Source organism: Mirounga leonina, unplaced genomic scaffold (assembly GCF_011800145.1).
Source record: "Mirounga leonina isolate KUSES-001 unplaced genomic scaffold, KU_Mleo_1.0 Mir_94, whole genome shotgun sequence".
Lineage (NCBI taxonomy): Eukaryota > Metazoa > Chordata > Mammalia > Carnivora > Phocidae > Mirounga > Mirounga leonina.
The window spans coordinates 34277571-34300388 of record NW_023270855.1 but is presented as its reverse complement, the minus strand read 5'-3'; the positions used below and the strand labels follow the sequence as shown (position 1 = coordinate 34300388).

General features: G+C 39.6%; 1 protein-coding gene across 1 annotated transcript in view; it reads left to right on the top strand.

Annotated features, from left to right (window-relative positions):
- The first annotated feature begins 1486 nt into the window (after positions 1-1486).
- Positions 1487-22818, top strand: part of APPL1 (adaptor protein, phosphotyrosine interacting with PH domain and leucine zipper 1) — a 43542-nt gene continuing 22210 nt past the window's right edge. The window contains exons 1-7 of the mRNA XM_034997942.1: positions 1487-1677; positions 7096-7194; positions 8330-8389; positions 9405-9476; positions 20809-20896; positions 21493-21534; positions 22310-22368. Of these exons, the coding sequence (XP_034853833.1) occupies positions 1624-1677; positions 7096-7194; positions 8330-8389; positions 9405-9476; positions 20809-20896; positions 21493-21534; positions 22310-22368 (474 nt within the window). The 5' untranslated portion in view covers positions 1487-1623. The remainder of the gene's footprint in view (positions 1678-7095; positions 7195-8329; positions 8390-9404; positions 9477-20808; positions 20897-21492; positions 21535-22309; positions 22369-22818) is intronic.

Here is a 22818-nt window from a genome sequence, read left to right as displayed (position 1 = left end):
ATCATGGGAAAATCTAGCATTCTAGTTTAAAACATGTAACTTCCTTTCCTGGCCCCATATTTGGGTTTGTTCTACTGTATCTGGATTTGTTCCAGCATATCTGTGGAACCAGGCAACTAATAATCTTTACTCAGCATTTCTTATATTTCTTGAATGAAAATGGAATGGACTGATTGGATTAATGGCTAGAGTTTTAAAGATTTCGTTTTCTTAAGTAATGTCTACACCCGATATGGGGCTCAAACCCACAACCCCAAGATTGAGAGTTGCATACTTTACCAACAGAGCCAGCCAGGTGCCCCGAATGGTTAGAATTTTACAAGACACTTATGATTTTGCCATTTGCTTTGTATACTGATGAAAACCTCTTATAACTCTACAGAGAAATAAATGAGGCAGTGTGAGGTTGGGGAAGAAGGACAGAGAAGTAGGAGTTCTAATCCAGACCGGGTTCTGGAATTAGAGCTTCACTTTTCTCTACTGTAAAATTAGAGGCTGAAGAAGCTATTTAAAGCTTCTTCCAAAACTTTTTGACCTAACAGAAATGCTAATCAGTTACCGACATAATTAACCAGTGTATCCTGATTTTTAAAACATGTTTTCATTTGCGATTTAAAAGAAATATGGAAGCCTGAATTGAGGCAGATAGCCCTTCAAGGCCAGGTAAGAACTGATGAATTGACAACAAAGTCACATGTTTTGAACTTAATATACTGATACCCAAGTGCCCAGAAAAATAATTGCTAGTCTACTGTCCGCGAATCTACTGGAAAGCCCTGTTAATGACCCAACGTGGGATTTCACAGACATCTGAGTTAGCCAGCACCATTCTGCTGAAGGGTGGGGAGTAGACTGGACGCTCTGGGCAGGGTTAGGAACGTTGTAATTTAAGCAACTAAAGAAAGGCCCCCCGGGCGCCTGGGTGGCTCAGTCGGTTAAGCGACTGCCTTCGGCTCAGGTCATGATCCTGGAGTCCCGGGATCGAGTCCCGCATCGGGCTCCCTGCTCGGCGGGGAGTCTGCTTCTCCCTCTGACCCTCCTCCCTCTCATATGCGCTCTCTCTCTCATTCAGTCTCTCAAATAAATAAATAAAATCTTTAAAAAAAAAAAAAAGAAAGGCCCCCCGCAGTAGGGCCTCTTCCGTGGCCGGTGATGAGGTCTCGCTGCGGGAGAAGTAAAGCCACCCCAAACTCCCAGTGCGGTCCTCCTCAAACGAGGCTGAGATTCCCGGAAACGTTCGCCGTATGGGGGGGGGGTAGACGGTCCCCTACAATTTACATCAAAACGCGCGCGCAGGGTAGACGGGCGCTCCCTGCACCGCCCCCAGGACCGCCGCTCACCGCAGAGCCCCGCCCCGCGGAGACACCTCCAGGCCAGCCCTGCCGCGCTGACGGGCGTCGCCGCGAGCCAATGGGCGCGCCGGGAGGCGGGGCAGCGAGGCCGAGGGGGCGGGATTTCCCGCGCGGCCGCTCGGCTCCTGGCGAGAGCTGCGCGGGCGGCGACGGCGGCCGCGCCTGTAGGAGAGGGCGGGTCGGGGTCAGCTGCTACAGGCGGGCGGGCGGGCGGGCGCGGGGAGCTGTGGGTGGCTGCCGTGTCTCCTGCCGCCGCTCTCCCTCCGCCACGATGCCGGGAATCGACAAGCTGCCCATCGAGGAGACGCTGGAGGACAGTCCGCAGGTGAGGCGCGGGCGGTGGCGCGAGGCGAGGGAAAGAGCAGGGCGGGCCGATCCCAGGCCTGGTGCCGTGGCCGCCGCAGGTGCTCGTCCTGGCTTCAGGTGGGCGCCGTCGCCCTGTGTCCCCGCCCGTCGCGGGCCGCGCCCCGAGCCGCCGCGGCCCGGCCGCCAGCCCGAGGCCCGCGTGGGCCTGCGCGGCTGGGCCGAGAGGCGCGCGCGGGGTCTGGGACGTCGGCTGGCGGCGACCGAACCTCCGCCGCCTTCGCTCGTGGGCCCGGCGTTCACGTACGTTCGCGGGGCTCCCTTGTATTTGACGAAAGGTGCGTTTTTATCGCCGTCATGTAAGGTCACAAATTCCGACCCTCTTCGGAGGAAGTGCAGAAGGAGGAAAAAACCCCGTAGACTTATTCCATAATTTCTGAGCAAGCTAGGGAAGGAAATGGATAGTTTTTCTTCGGGAGATGCTGGAAGGCCGCTGATTTACCCGCGTGGAGAATCACCGGCGAAGCCCGTCAGGTGCCTCGGAGCCTCCCCGCGGACTGTGTCCAGTGTCGTGGCCGCGACTGTGTCCGCTGTCGCTCGAGCTGTGCACGGCTTGTGATGGACGGCGCCTTCGTGGCTCCGCGACTGCTGCGCGGAGTGATGCAGACTTGGCCCTAATAAACGCATCAAAATAAAAGCCCCGTGTTTCGTGCTTTGGGGGGGTAATGCTATGTGGTTGCTGTAGCCTCAGACAGTCTAGGGAAACGTAACCATCTGTTACGTGTTCAGTACTGAAGAACGAAGTCAGTTACATTAAAAACATGTTGGTAGGCGCTGTAACTTGCATTGAGTAACATCATCCCTTGAGCCTGTCTTTTAACACAACAATTTAAGCGATTTAAGACGATGTTGCTGGTTGGCTACCTTCGAAATGGTGTTCATTCAGAACTACAATTGCACACATTTCGTATGTGTCTTGATAGTTTAGTATGGCCCCGAAAGATGAGGAAGAAGGGGCTAGATCCCCCTGGCCTGTGTGACGTCTGTCATGACTTCTGCCAATTTTAATTGCCAAGTGGAAGTCAGGCTCTGATTGTGGAATTGATTTTTTTTTCCCCCCCCAGGCGGAAAGTTATCTTCACAAGCCAGTTGTTTGCTGTACTGTTCTCTTACCAGCCTAAAGTGACACACGCAGAAACCCACATCTTGGTTTATCTTGACTGCCAGGATAGCTACTTCAAATTCTTAATGATTTCTGTAGTGTAAAGTTAGAAGCTATATTTGTTTCAGATGTTTTGTAAAAATTTTGTGGCATGTATTGGACAGGTGCACTTTGTCATTTTACTGTTATTATATAAGACTCAACAGGTTGCTTTACCTTTTCTTACCTGGCCTGGTTTTTATAGCCCATAAAGATTATACACAGTCCAGAATGGGTAGCACGGTGCCTTCGCCAGTACTTGTGAGGAGTATATGATCTGACTCATCAGACTAATTTATTGAACTTTTCACACAGTTAGTTTACAACTTGAGCATTCATTTGTTTTTTTTTTACAAGTGCGTGCCATATTAGTATCAGTTTTATAGTAATTCTTAATGAAGACAGCTACCTTGATATTCTTTCAATTTCTATAAGTAATAATTTGAACTAGGTAATATTTACTTGGAAAAATTAGTTGGGACAAATGAGATTTAGAAAGGGAAGACGCTTGGAAGTAATACTTAGGGAGAACTTGTGGTAGGATGGAAAGCTCTGGATTCTGGGATTCGGGATGGAGTTTTAGTCTTCACTGCCACTTCACTTGCTTTAGGGAAAGTCACTCAACTTCTCTGAATCTCAGCTGTTATAGTGAATGTTTTTATTTTTGTACCTGATTGTAAAAATCATAGTTATGCGCTTCAGAAAAATTAGAAGGTATAGAAATAGTTACCTGTCTTGCACCCAGCAACAAACCCTGTTAACAGTTTTTCCTCGTTTTCTCTTATATATTTTAATGTATTTGAAGTTATATTGTGCATAACAATTTTTATTCTGCTTTAACTTAACATTGTAGTGTAAGTATGTCCAGATATTATTAAATCTTGAATAAAAAAAATTGAAAGCTGCATGTTTCCTTAAGTGACTTAACAGTTGTCCTACTGTTGACTTTGAGAGTTTTCCACAAGTTTTGTTTTTATATATAGGACTGAGGTTAATGCTTTGGGGCATAAATGTTCTTCTCATTTGGACTATTTATCTAGGGTAGAGTCCAAGAAGTCAAATAACAAAGAGTATGAAAACTTTTAAAGCTCCTGATATAGATGAGTTTTTATTTAGATCATTTGATCCTAATCAAAAGTGTCCTGTCACCAGAGCACATACCCTCCCCAATGTCTATCACCCAGCCACCCCATCTCTCCCACGCCCCACCACTCCAGCAACCCTCAGTTTGTTTCCTGAGATTAAGAATTCGTCATATCAGTGAGGTCATATGATACATGTCTTTCTATGATTGACTTATTTCACTCAGCATAACACCCTCCAGTTCCATCCACGTCATTGCAAATGGAAATATTTCATTCCTTTTGATGGCTGCATAATATTCCTCTGTGTGTGTGTGTATGTGTGTGTGTGTATCACATCTTCTTTATCCAGTCATCTGTTGATGGACATCTTGGCTCCTTAAAAAAATATATATATACATATCCCTTATATGAAACCTGGAAAAAAAATATTTTAAGTGTAAAAAAAAAAAAGTGTCCTGTCAATTGCTATGTAAAAAAGTTAGAGCCTGGAGTCATGGAAGACTAACCTAAATTGCAGTTACCCATTTTAGTTTTGATTTATAGTAAGTATTAAAATAGAGGGCTATTTGCAAGTTCAAATCTAGTTGATTGGACATAAACATCTTTAGAATTGTCTCCCATTCTGCAAAAGATAGTATTTATTGAGGTAGGAAATCTTTAAGGCTACACTAGGTGTCTTGTCCATACACAGATGTTGTTTTGAAAATCTGGAGCAAAATGAAACTGCTGGTTAATAAGAACAGATACGATCTTTTAAAAATAATCGATTTTATGTGTAGATAAGTATCTGTGATTCATCAGTGCTAACTGTGAAAAATGTCTAGTTCCAACTGGAGACTTTTTTCTTTGACATAACATAGAATATTCACAGATAATGAGACATACTCTTTTTTTTTCTTTTTCCACATCTTAACATGCCTGATAGTGAGATAGATGCCCCTCTACAGTTGATGATTTATCTGTAATTGGTTGCAAATGTGCACACATGGTTGTTTCTCCTAGTGGTATGACTGGTCTAGTGCAGCCTTTCAGCATTCAACAACTCAATTTAACAACCACTTGAAGGACCATCAGTCCTGTTTGTTGTCTGAAAATATTCACCATCAAAATTTGCTGAATGGGTATCAGTGGTTTGGAAGAAAATACTGGGGACAAGAGTGGAACACTTCTAGGAAATACTTGTCACCTCCCATGGCACAGAATAATATTGGATGAGAAAACATGGATATTGATGATTCTTATGTCAAAAAGTGACTCACAAGAATTGAACTCTGAAGAAATACTAGGATAATATTAAATTTTATGCTGTTTGTGTTTTCCTTTTATGTTCAAAGGAGTTGTATATAAAATTCTGTCTAAAGGTTCATTTCCACAAATATAAAGTCAAAATTGCAAGACATAAGAAGATCTCAAATCATAGCTTAATTGCTGGCATTGTTTTGTTTTAGTAGTATTTAAAAATGGTGCAGGGGTGCCTGGGTGGCTCAGTTGGTTAAGCATCCGGTTAAGCATCTGATTTTTGGTTTTGGCTCAGGTCATGATCTCAAGGGTTGTGGGCTCCAGCTCCGTATCAGGCTCCATGCTCAGAGGGGAGTCAGCTTGCAGACTCTCCCTTTGCCCCTCCTCCCACTCATGTGCACTCTCTCTCTCAAATAAATAAATAAATAAATAAATCTTTAAAAAAATTGGTGCAGCTCACAGTGGAAGTCATCATAGATTCAATGAAATGGTATCATATTGATGTACTTTTATAAGTTGCTAACTGGATATTATTAGTTTTAAATAGGGAACCTGTTTTAACACTGGGGCTAGGGAGATCTTTTTAATTTATAAATCCACTACAGGTTTTTGCATAAATGTGTAATTCCTTGAATTAGAATAATAATTTTGGGGAAACAAAAAATAGCAGATTTTTCTTAAGAATGGCGCTACTCAAACAAGGTTTCTTGATGTTTTCTTTTTTACATCTTAAAATATCACTGTGGGGAATAGGAGGGGGGGCACAGAGCTAAAGAATGAAAAGATTCTGTCAGATCTAAATCTCTGGAGCATGGGAAATAGAGGACTGACAACATGGATTTCATACATGGACATAATGATTTTGTACCCTTTTTTTTTTTTTTTAAACTATGTTGACTTAGCTTCCTTTTCTGAAAATAGGAAGCTAAGGAATAAGTTGATTTTTTTTTTTAAACCACCTTCTAAGAATGAACTATTTGTAGAATAAAAATATAAGGTCATCTTTTAGATTTTAAACAGCAGTTATCTCAGTAGTTGTTGGTATTTTAATCCTTTCTTTGCCGGATATGAAAAGGTGAGTATGGCTGCCTTCTTGATATGCTGAGTTTCCTTATCTCTGATCCTTTTTATTGACAGTCTTAACGTTTACTTACTTTACAAATTTTCCCCTTAAAATGAAGGGGAAATGCTTATTGCATTAAAAAAAAAATGCCTAACAATATAGGTAAGTATGAAGAAGAAGAAGAAGAAAAAAACCTCAAATTCTGTACTCATAAAATCCAAGTTAGCATTTACTAGGCCATGTTGGGGATGGGTACTATGTTATTATTTTGGATTAAGGTGGGGAGGGGTTTGGGATTACTACAAGAGACCATGGAAAAAGAGAAATAATACTGAGTTATCCTGAAATAAGACCTCTATTTATACATGGAATACTGTTAATTTAGCCTGGGACATTTTTGTTGATTTGTTCTTAGTTTAATTATAGACTTTTTAATTCATAAAAATATACCTTTGTTGTTCCTTTTAAAGTTTATGTGATGGGGGCGCCTGGATGGCTTAGTCAGTTAAGCGTCTAACTCTTGATTTTGGCTCAGGTCATGATCTCAGGGTTAGGAGCTGTGCTGGGATGCTTGAGATTCCCTCTCCCTCTGCCCCCGCCCCTAAAAAAATAAAAATATTGTGTGATGTAGTTGGAAAATCCCTCCATTTTAGTGAAGTGAAATTGAGAACAAAGAACCCCAACATTACTACTACAATACTATTTTGGCATTACTATCAAAAGAGAGAAAATAGGTTAAAACTCAGAATTATTAGAGCTCCAGTATCCTAGGATTTTTCCTTCCTTTAGGAAATAATTTTCTAGTTGATTTATATAATTGTTAATGTGAACTTACTGCTTTATTTTATACAGACAAGGTCTTTACTGGGTGTATTTGAAGAAGATGCTACAGCTATTTCCAACTATATGAACCAGTTGTATCAAGCTATGCATCGGATTTATGATGCACAGGTAAAAACCTAAAGGCTGACTGCTTTTTTTAAATGACTCATTAAGCCCATGAGGACAGATCTAGCTAGTGTCTGCCTTGTTTACTGGTGCCTAGCCCTATCCTGGGCTCATAGTAATATCTGTTGAGTGGATGCATGAACTTTTAAGTATTTTGTATTAGAGCCCACATTCCAATTACTAGTGTGTAGTTTGTAGCTCTTTAAAAGATACAAAGATTGAAGCGTCTTCCCCTTTCTACCCAAACACAGTGAAACTCACTGATCATGATCTTTGCCTAAGATTCCATATTGTCACCAATGTTTTCCCTAATTGTGCTTTTAATCTTATGGAACGCTTCCCCCTTTTTGAGTAAAGGAATGAAAGTAGTTTATGTTTAGTGAGAAGCAGATAATAAAAATTAGATGTAACTCTGGGTACTGGGAGATGAATTTAAGAAGGAGATGACTAGATTTTTTTTGTTGAGCAGGTTTAAGATTTGAGGCCATGTTTATGTAACTTAATTATAAGCCTTAACAGCAGCCTGGTTTCTGTGATAAGCTTTCTTTGGGATTAATTAGGTATATAAGTTTTTTTCCCCCTTTCTCATTTTATCTCCTTTCTGGACTCACATTTTCATTATGTACTAAAAATTTGCTGTGAGGGGTGCCCGGGTGGCTCAGTCAGTTAAGGATCCAACTATTGATTTCATGTGCGTGAATATTGGTGTTCAAGAAAAAAAGAAAATAAACAAAAGCTTGTACACAAACCCTTAATTTTTTTCCTTGTGATTGGTCTCTCAAGATTTGAGTCCTGACCACAGAGATTACTATGTAAAAGAAATGTCACATTTGTCATTATATTCATCACTGGGGAAAAAAAAAAAACTTGAAAGTATTTCCTTCATATGGCTATGTTGCTGTATTATATGACTAGGCTAATCATATTTTAGTTGTATGTTATTAAATGCATTGATATAGTTTCAGCGTCTAGAGAGAGGAATGATTTGTCATTAATGTAGAATCTTTTAAGATTTTGCTAAGATTATGTACAGTTTTTATTAAGTGAAAACCAGAAGTGGCATAGGTATCTTCAACTAAAACTTTTTCCTAATCAGTAATATTGTGTTAATTTGAATGCTGGTTTTTGCCCCCCACAGAATGAATTAAGTGCAGCAACACACCTGACTTCAAAACTTTTAAAAGAATATGAAAAACAGGTATCGTACATGAAAATTTTGAAAGCATGATTTAAAATACACAGTGATACAGTATCTGTATAAATAGAATTGCTCATCAAGAATCCTAAGCTTTGGGGCGCCTGGGTGGCTCAGTCGTTAAGCGTCTGCCTTCAGCTCAGGTCATGATCCCAGGGTCCTGGGATCGAGCCCTGCATCGGGCTCCCTGCTCAGCGGGAAGCCTGCTTCTCCCTCCTCCACTCCCCCTGCTTGTGTTCCCTCTCTCGCTGTCTCTCTCTCTGTCAAATAAATAAATAAAAAAAATCTTTAAAAAAAAAAAAAAGAATCCTAAGCTTTTTTGAATTCATAGAAAGTAATTTTGATACGCTGTTGAAATTCCATTATAGCTAATTTTAACTAATCTTAGGTAGAAGTTATTTGACGTATCTTCTTTTCACAAATGAAACTGAGGCTTACTCATTATATAGCTGGTTATTGGAGGAATTGGAGCTAAACAAATCTTTGAACTCCTAGTATGATGTGCATTCCTATAATATGTTAATTAGTTGCTTAGCAAACATTTTAAGTAATGTTTACTAATTATACGAATTACACTCTTATTAAGTGACATTTTTAGAGCTTATTCAAAATTTTGGAAGTTTTTAAAAGTTTCAGTCAACCCTTGAACAACATGGGTTTGAACTGCATGGGTCCACTTATTCATGGATTTTTTGATACAGTACAGTAAATATATTTTTTCTTCCTTATGATTTTAACATTTTCTTTTCTCTAAAAGTTTATGAAAATACAGTACATAATACACGTAATATATAAAATATGTGTTAATCAACTGTTTACATTACTGATAAGGCTCCCATCAACAGTAGGCTATTAGTAGTTAAATTTGAGGGAAGTTAAAAGTTATATGTGGGGGTCGGCCCTTCTAACTCCTATGTGTTTTGAGGGTCAGCTATTTTTAAAAATGTAAATTACAGCATCATTTACAGAAGACATACAGCACTGGACCTTTACCTCATCTCTGTTTCTCATTTTTCAGCGTTTTCCGTTGGGGGGTGATGATGAAGTTATGAGCTCTACTTTGCAACAGTTTTCAAAAGTTATAGATGAGGTAAGTGCTTATTTTATTTTGCTTGAGTAAGTGGTCTTATAATTAAGTTATTCAAGTTGTTCAGCTTTTATTGGGAACTTGTATTATTATGATTACATGAGCAAATCTCTATAATAAAAGGTTACTATTTAAAGAAGGACCTTATTTCCATATTAGTGTCTGTCTCATATCTTAGTGACTGTCTCATAAAATAGTACTTTGTCTGATTAAAACAAATTGTTTTCGGGTATAAGCATAGAGATGTGCTCTCTCTCTTCCCAGTCCATGTCCTTCAACCTTTCACTGTTTTATTTGCTGTAGGCAGGGAGGGAAGAATTAAACTATGAGATATAGCTAAGTTCCGGATCATTTTTTAATGATTTGTTCTGATGACTGGTTAGAGAAATTAAGGGCTGACATTGGCTGTCTGGGGTGGAAGGAATAATAAACTGAATGGTAAAATGTTAGGAGGAAGAAGGGTGGTGAGAGCTATTTGGGGAGTCCATTACTCTTCTCAACTGGGGCAATGAAAGCTCTTCTTTTCACATGAACCATTAGATAGTTCTGTCTTTTCTAGTCCCCTAACTGAAAAAGTAATTTTTTGAAATATTTTAATAACTCATTGTAGCAAAATATTGTTACAGTAGAGCAATATAAAGAAATATTTATAGGAAATGGAATATTTTTATTGTGGTAAAATATACATAACATAAAATGTCTCCCTGCTTACATTTATACACTCACAATGTTGTGCACCCATCACCACTGGTGCCAGAACATTTTTGTCATCCTCCCAACGGAAACCCCATGGCCATTAAGCAGTCACTCCCCACTTCCCCTCCCTTCAGCTCCTGACAACCACAGATCTACTTTCTATCTATATGGATTTGCCTGTTTTGGATATTTCATATAAATGGACTTACACATTTGTGGATTTTTATGTCCGTCTTCTGTAGCATAATGTTTTCAAGGTTTGTCTGTGTTGTAGCATGTATCAGAATTTCATTCCTTTTTTGGGTGAATAAAATTCCATTGTTTGAATATACCACTTTTTATTTATCCATTGATAGTTGATGGACATTTGAGTTGTTTTCTACCTTTTGGCTAGTGGGAATAGTGCTACAGTGAGGGTTTGTGTACAAGTTTTTGTTTTTTCTTTTATTTTTTTCTTGAACACCAATATTCAGTTCTTTTGGGTATATAATCAGGAATGGGATTGCTGGGTCATACAGTAACTTTATGCTTAGCTTTTTTTTTTCTGCTTTTTTTTCTTTTTGCATTTTTTTTCTTTTTATTAACATATAATGTATTATTTGTTTCAGGGGTACAGGTTTGTGATTCATCAGTCTTACACAATTCACAGTACTCACCTTAGCACATACCCTCTCCAATGTCCATCACGCAGCCACCCCATCCCTCCCATCCCCCTCCACTCGAGCAAACCTCAGTTTGTTTCTTGAGATTAAGAGTCTCTTATGGTTTGTTTCCCTCTCTGGTTTCATCTTGTTTCATTGTTCCCTCCCTTCCCCTATGATCCTCTGTCTTGTTTCTCAAATTCCACATATCGGAGACATCATATGATAATTGTCTTTCTCTGATTGACTTATTTTGCTTACATAATACCCTCTAGTTCCATCCACTTCATTGCAAATGGCAAGATTTCATTTTTGATGGCTGCATAATATTCCATTGTGTGTGTGTGTGCATGTGTGTGCCTGCACGCACACACACACACACCACATCTTTATCCATTCATCTGTTGATGGGCATCTAGGCTCTTTCCATAGTTTGGCTATTGTGGACATTGCTGCTATAAACACTGGGGTGCACATGCCCCTTTGGATCCCTACATTTGTATCTTTGGGATAAATACCCAGTAGTGCAATGCTGGGTCGTAGAGTAGTTCTATTTTCAACTTTTTGAGGACCCTCCATACTGTTTTCAGAGTGACTGCATCAGCTTGCATTCCCACCAGTAGTGTAAGAGGGTTCCCCTTTCTCCGCATCCTCTTCATATGTTTAGCTTTTTTGAGCCAGACTGTTTTCCACAGGTCCTGCACACTTTTACATTCCCAAGTAATGTAGGGTTCCAGTTTCTCCACATGCTCACCAACACTTACTATTTTAATTTATATTTTTATTATAACCATCTAAGCAGGTATGAAGTGGTATATCATTGTAGGTTTTATGTGCATTTTCCTGATGACTAATGATGTTGAGCACCTTTTTCTATGCTTATGGGCCATTTGTATATCTTTGAAGAAATGTCTATGATAGTACCCCCTCCCCATCCACAGGGGATACATTGCCCCCCCCCCCAGTGGTTGCCTGAAACCATGGATAGTTCTGAACTTTATGTATATTACGTGTTTCCCTATACATACATACATACATACATGTGATAAAGACTAATTTACAAAATGGGCACAGTAAGGAGAAAGGGGAACCCTCCTACACTGTTGGGAATGCAAGCTGGTGCAGCCACTCTGGAAAACAGTATGGAGGTTCCTCAAAAAGTTGAAAATAGGGGCACCTGGGTGGCTCAGTTGTTAAGCGTCTGCCTTCGGCTCAGGTCATGATCCCAGGGTCCTGGGATCAAGCCCCGCATCGGGCTCCCTGCTCGGTGGGAAGCCTGCTTCTCCCTCTCCCACTCCCTGTTTGTGTTCCCTCTCTCGCTGTGTCTCTCTCTGTCAAATAAATAAATAAAATCTTAAAAAAAAAAAAAAAAAAGAAAAGAGAGCTACCATACGACCCAGCAATTGCACTACTGGGTATTTACCCCAAAGATACAAATGTAGGGATCCGAAGAGATACGTGCACCCCAATGTTTATAGCAGCAATGTCCACAATAGCCAATCTATGGAAAGAGCCAAGATGTCCATCGACAAATGAATGGATAAAGAAGAAGATATATATACAATGGAATATTATGCAGCCGTCAAAAGGAATGAAATACTGCCATTTGCAATGACGTGGGTGGAACTGGAGGGTATTATGCTGAGTGAAATAAGTCAATCAGAGAAAGACATGTATCATATGACCTCACTGATATGAGGAATTCTTAATCTCAGGAAACAAACTGAGGGTTGCTGGAGTGGTGGGGGGTGGGAGGGATGGGGTGGCTGGGTGATAGACATTGGGGAGCATATGTGCTATGGTGAGCGCTGTGAATTGTATAAGACTGTTGAATCACAGACCTGTACCTCTGAAACAAATAATACATTATACGTTAAAAAAAAAAAAAAGAAGAAGAAGATAGCAGGAAGGGAAGAATGAAGGGGGGTAAATCAGAGTGGGAGACGAACCATGAGAGACTATGGACTCTGAGAAACAAACTGAGGGTTCTGGGGGTGGTGAATGGATTAGCCTGGTGATGGGTATTAAGGAGGGCACGTATTGCATGGAGCACTGGGTGTTATACTCAAACAATGAATCATGGAACACTACATCAAAAACTAATGTTGTAATGTATGGTGATTAGCATAACAATAAAAAATAGCACCTGGATTGCTCAAAAAAAAAAATGGGCACAGTAAGATTAACAAAATGAGAGAATAACTACTAATAAAATAGAACTATAACATTATACTGTAATAAAAGTTCTGTGAATGTGGTGTGTGTCTCTCTCTCAAAATATTTTAACTTGCTGTACTCACCCTTCTTGTGATGATGTGAGATGATAAAATGCCTGCATGATGAGATGCAGTGAGGGGAATGACGGAGGCATGTGACATAGTGTTGGGCTACTGTTGGCCTTCTGATACTGTGTCAGAAGGAGGGTCATCTGCCTCAGGACTGCAGTTGATCGTGGGTAACTGAAACTGCAGAAGGCAGCAGTGTGGGTAAGGAGGGGGGTACTTTATTCAGTATTTTGCCCATTTTTCAACTGGGTGGTTTATCTTTTATTACTGAGTTTAAGACTACTTTATTCTAGATACAAGTTCATTATCATATATGTGATTGGCAAGTATTTCCTCCCTTTCTGTAGGTTGTGTTTTTATTTTTTATTTTTTTTTAAGTAACAAATATTTTAAAGTTCAGTATTTATTGAGACCTCTTTGTTTGGCAAAAATATATCTAAGTTTTGGCTAACTAAAACAATGCCACAAGGAGGGTAAATAGTGTTCACAGGGTCAATCCTAAACTCATCACAGGGAGCCTTGGGGACCTAGCAGGAAACAGGCAGACTCTTAAAAGTATAAGTGAAACTGGAAAGAGCTGAAGATTTTTAGGAGTTCTTGGTCTCACAGCTTTGGTTATTCAGGGAGGTAGCTGCCATTTTGTTTTCTTTTTCTTTTCTTTTTTATTTTCTTTTATTTTCCTTTATTAGGTTATGTTAGTCACCATACATTACATTGTTTTTGATGTAGTGTTCCATGATTCATTGTTTGAATATAACACCCAGTGCTCCATGCAATACGTGCCCTCCTTAATACCCATCACTGGGCTAACCCATCCTCCCACCCCCTCCTCTGTAAAACCCTCAGTTTGTTTCTCAGAGTCCATAGTCTCTCATGGTTCGTCTCCCCTTCTGATCCACTCCCCTTTATTCTTCCCTTCCTGCTATCTTCTTTTTTTTTTTTTTTTAACATATAATGTATTATTTGTTTCAGAGGTACAGATCTGTGACTCAACAGTCTTGCACACTTCACAGCACTCACCATAACACATACCCTCCCCAGTGTCTATCACCCAGCCACACCATCCTTCCCACCCCCCACCACTCCAGCAACCCTCAGTTTGTTACCTGAGATTAAGAATTCCTCATATCAGTGAGATCATATGATACTTGTCTTTCTCTGATTGACTTACTTTGCTCAGCATAATACCCTCCAGTTCCATCCACGTTGTTGCAAATGGCAAGATTTCATTTTTTGATGGCTGCATAATATTCTGTTGTATATATATACCACATCTTTGTCCATTCATTTGTCGATGGACATCTTGGCTCTTTCCATAGATTGGCTATTGTGGACATTGCTGCTATAAACATTGGGGTGCACGTACCTCTTTGGATCACTACATTTATATCTTTGGGGTAAATACTCAGTAGTGCAGTTGCTGAGTCGTAGTGTAGCTCTATTTTCAACTTTTTGAGGAACCTGCATACTATTTTCTAGAGTGGCTGCACCAGCTTGCATTTCCAATAACAACGTAGGAGGGTTCCCCTTTCTCCGCATCATTGCCAACACCTGTTGTTTCCTGACTTGTTGATTTTAGGCATTCTGACTGGTGTGAGGTAGTATCTCATTGTGGTTTTGATTTGTATTTTCCTGATGCCGAGTGATGTGGAACACTTTTTCATGTGTCTGTTGGCCATTTGGATGTCTTCTTTGCAGAAATGTCTCTGTTCATGTCTTCTGCCCATTTCTTGATTGGATCATTTGTTCTTTGGGTGTTGAGTTTGATAAGTTCTTTATAGATTTTGGATACTAGCCCTTTGTCTGATATGTCATTTGAAAATATCTTCTCCCGTTCTGTCAGTTGTCTTTTGGTTTTGTTGACTGTTTCCTTTGCTTTGCAAAAGCTTTTTATCTTGATGAAGTCCCAGTAGTTCATTTTTGCCCTTGCTTCCCTTGCCTTTGCGATATTTCTAGGAAGAAGTTGCTGCAGCTGAGGTCAAAGAGGTTGCTGCCTGTGTTCTCCTCTAGGATTTTGATGGATTCCTGTCTCACATTTAGGTCTTTCATCCATTTTGAGTCTGTTTTTGTGTGTGGTGTAAGGAAATGGTCCAGTTTCATTCTTCTGCATGTGGTTGTCCAGTTTTCCCAACACCATTTGTTGAAGTGACTGTCTTTATTCCATTGGACATTCTTTCCTGCTTTGTCGAAGATTAGTTGACCATAGAGTTGAGGGTCCATTTCTGGGCTCTCTATTCTGTTCCATTGATCTGTGTGTCTGTTTTTGTGCCAGTACCATATTGTCTTGATGATGACAGCTTTGTAATAGAGCTGGAAGTCTGGAATTGTGATGCCACCAGCTTTGCTTTTCTTTTTCAACATTCCTCTGGCTATGCGGGGTCTTTTCTGGTTCCATACAAATTTTAGGATTATTTGTTCCATTTCTTTGAAAAAAGTTGATGGTATTTTGATAGGGATTGCATTAAATGTAGATTGCTCTAGGTAGCATGTTCACAATATTTGTTCTTCCAATCCATGAGCATGGAACGTTTTTCCATTTCTTTGTGTCTTCCTCAATTTCTTTCATGAGTATTTTATAGTTTTCTGAGTACAGATTGTTTGCCTCTTTGGTTAGATTTATTCCTAGGTATCTTATGGTTTTGGGTGCAATTGTAAATGGGATCAACTCCTTAATTTCTCTTTTTCTGTCTTGGTGGTGGTGTACAGAAATGCAACTGATTTCTGTGTATTTTTATATCCTGCCACTTCACTGAATTCCTGTATGAGTTCTAGCAATTTTGGGGTGGAGTCTTTTGGGTTTTCCACATAAAGTATCATATCATCTGCAAAAAGTGAGAGTTTGACTTCTTCTTTGCCGAATCGGATACCTTTTATTTCTTTCTGTTGTCTGATTGCTGTGGCTAGGACTTCTAGTAGTATGTTGAATAGCAGTGGTGATAGTCGACATCCCTGCTGTGTTCCTGACCTTAAGGGAAAAGCTCTCAGTTTTTCCCCATTGAGTATGATAATCGCTGTGGGTTTTTCATAGATGGCTTTTATGATATTGAGGTATGTACCCTCTATCCCTACACTGTGAAGAGTTTAAATCAAGAAAGGATGCTGTACTTTGTCAAATGCTTTTTCTGCATCTATTGAGAGGATCATAGGGTTCTTGTCTTTTTATTAATGTATTGTATCACATTGATTTGCGGATGTTGAACCAACCTTGCAGCCCAGGAATAAATCCCAGTTGGTCGTGGTGAATAATCCTTTTAATGTCCTGTTGGATCCTATTGGCTAGTATTTTGGTGAGAATTTTTGCGTGCATGTTCATCAGGGATATTGGTCTGTAATTCTCCTTTTTGATGGAGTCTGTCTGGTTTGGGGATCAAGGTAATATGCTGGCCTCTTAAAATGAGTTTGGAAGTTTTCCTTCCATTTCTATTTTTTGGAACAGTTTCAGAAGAATAGGTATTAATTCTTCTTGAAATGTTTGGTAGAATTCCCCTGGGAAGCCATCCAGCCCTGGGCTCTTGTTTGTTGGGAGATGTTTGATTACTGCTTCAATTTCCTTAGTGGTTAGGGGTCTGTTCAGGTTTTCTATTTCTTCCTGGTTCAGTTTTGGTAGTTGATACATCTCTACGAATGCATCCATTTCTTCCAGATTATCTAATTTGCTGGCATATAGTTGCTCATTATATGTTCTAATAATTGTATTTCTTTGGTGTTGGTTGTGATCTTGCCTCTTTCATTCATGATTCTATTTGGGTCATTTCTCTTTTCTTTTTGATAAGTCTGGCCAGGGGTTTATCAATCTTGTTAATTCTTTCAAAGAACCAGCTCCTAGTTTCGTTGATCTGTTCTACTGTTCTTTTGGTTTCTATTTCATTGATTTCTGCTCTGATCTTTATTATTTCTCTTCTGCTGGGTTTAGGCTTTATTTGCTGTTCTTTCTCCAGCTCTTTTAGGTATAGGGTTAGGTTGTGTATTTGAGACCTTTCTTGTTTCTTGAGAAAGGCTTGTATTGCTACATACTTTCCTCTTAGGACTGCCTTTGCTGCATCCCAAAGATTTTGAACAGTTGTGTTTTCATTTTCATTTGTTTCCATGTCTCCTCTAATTTCCTGGTTGACCCATTCATTCTTTAGTAGGATGCTCTTTAGCCTCCATGTATTTGAGTTCTTTCTGACTTTCCTCTTGTGATTCAGTTCTAGTTTCAAAGCATTGTGGTCTGAAAATAGGCAGGGAATGATCCCAATCTTTTGGTACCATTTGAGACCTGATTTATGACCTAGGATGTGATCAATTTTGGAGAATGTTCCATGGGCACTAGAGAAGAATGTGTATTGTGTTGCTTTGGGATGGAATGTTCTGACTATATCTGTGAAGTCCATCTGGTTCAGTGTGTCATTTAAAGCCTTTATTTCCTTGTTGATCTTTTGCTTAGATGATCTGTGCATTTCATTGAGGGGGGTGTTAAAGTCCCCTATGATTATTGTATTATTGTCGATGTGTTTCTTTGATTTTGTTATTAATTTGCTTATATAATTGGCTGCTCCCATGTTAGGGGCATAGATATTTGAAATTGTTAGATTTTCTTGTTGGATAGACCCTTTAAATAGGATATAGTGTCCTTCCTCATCTCTTATCACAGTCTTTGGTTTAAAATCTAATTTGTATGATACAAGGATTGACACCCCAGTTTTCTTTGATGTCCATTAGCATGGTAAATGATTTTCTACCCCTTCACTTTCAATCTGGAGGTGTCTTTGGGTCTAAAATGAGTCTCTTGCGGGCAGCATATCGATGGGTCTTGTTTTTTATCCAATCTGATACCCTGTGTTTTTTGATTGGGGTATTTAGCCCATTTATAGTCAGGGTAACTATTGAAAGATATAAATTTAGTGCCATTATATTGCCTGTAAGGTGACTGTTACTGTATATTGTCTCTATTCCTTTCTGGTCTTGTTACTTTTAGACTCTCTTTGCTTAGAGGACCCTTTTCAATATTTCTTGTAGGGCTGGTTTCATGTTTGCAGATTCTTTTAGTTTTTGTTTGTCCTGGAAGCTTTTTCTCTCTCCTTCTATTTTCAATGACAGCCTTGCTGGATATAGTATTCTTGGCTGCATATTTTTCTCGTTTAGTGCTCTGAGTATATCACGCCAGTCCTTTCTGGCCTGCCAGGTCTCTGTGGATAGGTCTGTTGCCAGTCTAATGTTTCTACCATTGTTGGTTACAGACCTCTTGTCCCGAGCTGCTTTCAGGATTTTCTCTTTGTCTCTGAGACTTGTGACTGTTACTATTAGATGTCAGGGTGTTGACCTATTTTTATTGATTTTGAGAGGGGTTCTCTTTGCCTCCTGGATTTTGATGCCTGTGTCCTTCCTCAAATTAGGGAAGTCCTCTGCTATAATTTGCTCCAATAGATCTTCTACCCCTCTCTTCTTCTTCTGGGATCCCAATTATTTTAATATTGTTTCATCTTATCGTATCACTTATCTCTCATTCTGCCCTCGTGATCCAGTAGTTGTTTATCTCTCTTTTTCTCAGCTTCTTTATTCTCCATCATTTTGTATTCTATATCACTAATTCTCTCTTCTGCCTCACTTATCCTAGCAGTTAGAGCCTCCATTTTTTATTGCACCTCATTAATAGCCTTTTTGATTTTGACTTGGTTAGATTTAGTTCTTTTATTTCAACAGAAAGGGATTCTCTAGTATCTTCCATGCTTTTTTCAAGCCCAGCTAGTGTCTTTATAATCGTCATTCTCAACTCTAGTTTTGACATCTTACTAATGGCTGTATTGATTAGGTCCTTGGCAGTTGGTACTGCCTCTTGTTCTTTTTTTTGAGGTGATTTTTTTCTGTCTTGTCGTTTTGTCCAGAGGAGAATAGATGAATGAGAACAAAATGCTAACAGGGTAAACAACGACCCCAGAAAAATATACAGTAACAAATCAGAAGAGACCCGAAACCAGGGGGAAAAGAAAGGGGAAAAAAAGAAAGGAAGAAAAAAAGGAAAAAAAAGAAAGAATATGATCAGGCTGGTGAATAGATCAGGGTCACACACTTGATTTGGGGCATATTTTGATCTATTAGAAGAAACTACCTCCCAAAATTTTAAAGAAAAACTTATATATGTACCAAAAAAAGGGTAAATATGATGAAGGGATGGAATGTGACTATAAAGATGAAAATTATAAAAGATTCTTAAAAAAGGATTGATAAGCAACGTTGGTTGAAAAAGGGAAAAAGAAAAATTCAAAAATATAGAAAAAGAAAAAATAAAGAAAAATTTAAAAATTAACTTTAAAAGACTAAAGAATCATGGGGAAAAAAGCCATGAATTCTGTGTGCAATATTCCCCTAGCGCTGGAGTTCTGTCATTCTCATTGATTGGTAAACTTGGTCTTGGCTGGCTATTCTTGCTGATCTTCTGGGGGAGGGGCCTGTTGCCGTGGTTCCCAAATGTCTTTGCTGGAGGCGGAATTGCCCCGTCATTGCAGGGTCCGGGCTAAGTAATCTGCTCGGGTTTGCTCTCGGGAGCTTTTGTTCCCTGCAAGCTTTCCATACAGCTTTGGAGGAGGAGAGTGAAGATGGCGGCCTCCCAATCTCTGTCCCGGAGGAGCTGAGAATTCGGGGCCTCGCTCCTCAGTGAGCCCCCAGAGAAAACCAGTCAGTCACTCCCGGCTCCAGCCACATTCCGTGCTCACCTGGCCTGTGACCGAGTGTTTTTATCTCTAGCACACGACCCCGTGTGGAGTCTCCAAACCCAGCAGATCCCTGCGGTGCGCTCCCGCACTGCTCCTCCCGGGGGAGGAAGGGGAGTCTCCCTGGATCTGCCACTTGTTGGGTCCCTGCTGGAGGAGCAGTGGCCTGACTGTGCCGCAGATCACGGTCTATGGCAACCCTGAACTGAGAGCCCGCGCCTCAGCTCCATCTCTGCAGCCGGCTTCCCCGCTCCGATACCTGGGAGCTCTGCCGCACTCAGGCACCCCCGGTCTTTCTGTGACTCCGAGGGTCCTGAGACCACACTGTCCCAGAGAGGGTTCCGCTCCTCGCTTAGCCACTGGAGCGACGTCCCTTAGCGGAGCCGACTTCTAAGAGTTTCGATTTTGTGCTCTGCGGCTCTATCACTTGCCAGAAGCGGCCGACGGAGACCCCCTCCCCTGCTCTCTATCCTCCCAAATATTGCCTCCGATTCACTTCTGCGCACGTCCTACCTTCCAGAAAGTGGTTGCTCTTCTGTTCAGAGAGTTGCTGCTATTCTTTTCTTCAATCTCCTCTTGAGTTCGTAGGTGTTCAGAATTGTTTGATCCCTATCTAGCTGAATTCCTGGGACCAGACGAAAGCCAGGTCTACTCTTCCACCATTTTGCTCCTTCCCGCCTCCCCCCGTGTTTTTACTTTCTTGATACATCCTTTGCACAAACTTTTTAATTTTGATGAAGTCCAATCTATATTTTCTTTTGTTGCTTATGCTTTTGGTGTCATATGTGAGAAACCATTGCCAAATCCTAGGTTATCCTATGTTTTTTTCTAAGAGTTTTAAATGGATTCTTTTTTTTTTTTTTTTTTGCTGTATAATATTTTATAGTATATCACATAATTTTGAGTGTTCTCTTATGTAAAATGTATCAACATCTGTTTATTAGATTTTGTTTAATTTCTAGAACACTGGCTAAATGTCTCTGTATAGTTATTTATTCAGCCTTTTTGGTCTTCCTTTTACTAGCTTAGCTCTTGTCATGCAGTACTTTCAACGCAGCTAGCTGATGCCATGATGTTTCCCATTACCCAGTTTAAAGAAAGAGATCTAAAAGGTAATGAAATCAAGTTTATGTTTACCTCCGTTAGCCATCAGATCAATACTTGTAAAGTGCATATTACTGTATACCTTAACCATTTCTGACTGCAGCTTGTACCACTTTAATGTGTCACTCAGTATTTATAGGAGCTCCTGCTAGATGTTAAACTAGATACAGAAGAATACTGATATGAATACAGTGTCACTTCCCTCAAAAAAGCCTAGAGAAAGAGATGGGTAAAATAAGTAATTATGATATTCTCCTATAATTAGGGAATGAGCAAGGTACTATGGGGGCTCAGGAGGGTGTCAGAAAGGTGTCACCAAGGATGTGACATGAGCATTGTACAATGAAGAGGCATTTTTGCCAGGAGGAGAGAGTCATTGTTCTGTTAGAGGGACTAGAAAGCACAAAGGTATGGGTTAGAGAAATACATGTCTTGTTTTGTGGTTGATGAGAAACTCTGTGTGGCTGCAATGTTGGATGTGTTGGGTGTGACAGGAGACCAATCTGGAAATAGATCATGCTAAAGATGTTGGACTTGAGCTTTCTAAACAAAATTTTAGATATTTCATAAATATGCTAAATTGAAACTTCTTGAACTTTTCCAGAAATATTGACATTAAAGGAAGTGTTTCAGATTGCTAGTAATGGTAAGTTCTGAATACTTTACAGTTATTTCTCACAGTGATGCATTTCTTTATCAACACAAATCTGTGGCCATATTCTATGTAATAATTGAAAAAAGTGAACCTAATTAAAAGTGTAAGTTAACATTATATAAATCAGTGCTATTTTTCAGTTGCACTATTTGTGCTATAAGAAAAATTTAAAAGGAAACCAAATCTTGCGGTTTGCTATCTTAATACCAGAGGAGTTGATAGAATATTTTCCCTTCCTTGTTTTCCTATATACTCTAAAATTTTCTTTAATGAGCATTTGCTGTTTTTGTACTAAAAAATACTTTTAGGGGCACCTGGGTGGCTCAGTTGGTTAAGCATCTGCCTTCGGCTCAGGTCATGATCCCAGAGTCCTGGGATCGAGCCCCGCATCAGGCTCCCTGCTCAGTGGGGAGGCTGCTTCTCTCTCTCCCTCTGTAGCTCCCCATGCTTGTGCTCTCTTGCTCTCTGTCAAATAAATAATAAAATTATATCTTTAAAAAAAATACTTTAAAAAACATTCAGTGGAATACAGTCTCCTTAGAATTTTTTTTTTTTTAATCAATCTAATAAGTAGAAAGATACTTCATGGGAAATTTGACTGTGGGAACATTTGGGTGGAGTGAACTATGTGTTAAAGAATTCTTATTTTGAGAATTCTTGCTTTAGCATATTTGTTGAAAGATGCACATGTGAAGACTATTTAAAGCATTTATAAGTTTGGTAAGGTACTGTTATATTATTGTTAATAGTTATTTCTGTTTTCCAGATCATGATGCTGCAATTAACAGATATAGCCGGTTGTCTAAAAAAAGAGAAAATGACAAGGTGTGATAGATACATACTTGCTTCTTTAGTATTACAATTAACAATTGTTTCATTAGATTTTTTTTCACTAGTTTTTTCCTGTTTAAAAACAGTAGCCTGCCTGTTACTTTGTATGTTTTGCTACATTGCCCTTAGTTTATTCTTTCCTTCTAGTTGTTTCAAAGCCTTTCTTATAATTATCAGTTAATAATTGTCTCTTTGAACAAACTATTTTTCTGCTGACAAAATTTGATAAGTAAACAGAACTATTCCAAAAGTGTAATTGATGCCCAGTGTATAACATTGCCTCCTTTTGCTTTGTGTTTTGATAACATTGTGTGTGTTCTGTTTATTTGACCATGTATGTATTCAGAAGTGTCTTCTGAGATAACGTGATTAAAAAGTTGAATTGTTGCATACATAATTGATATTCTAAAATTTACTGAAATGAAAATGTTAATACAAAACTTT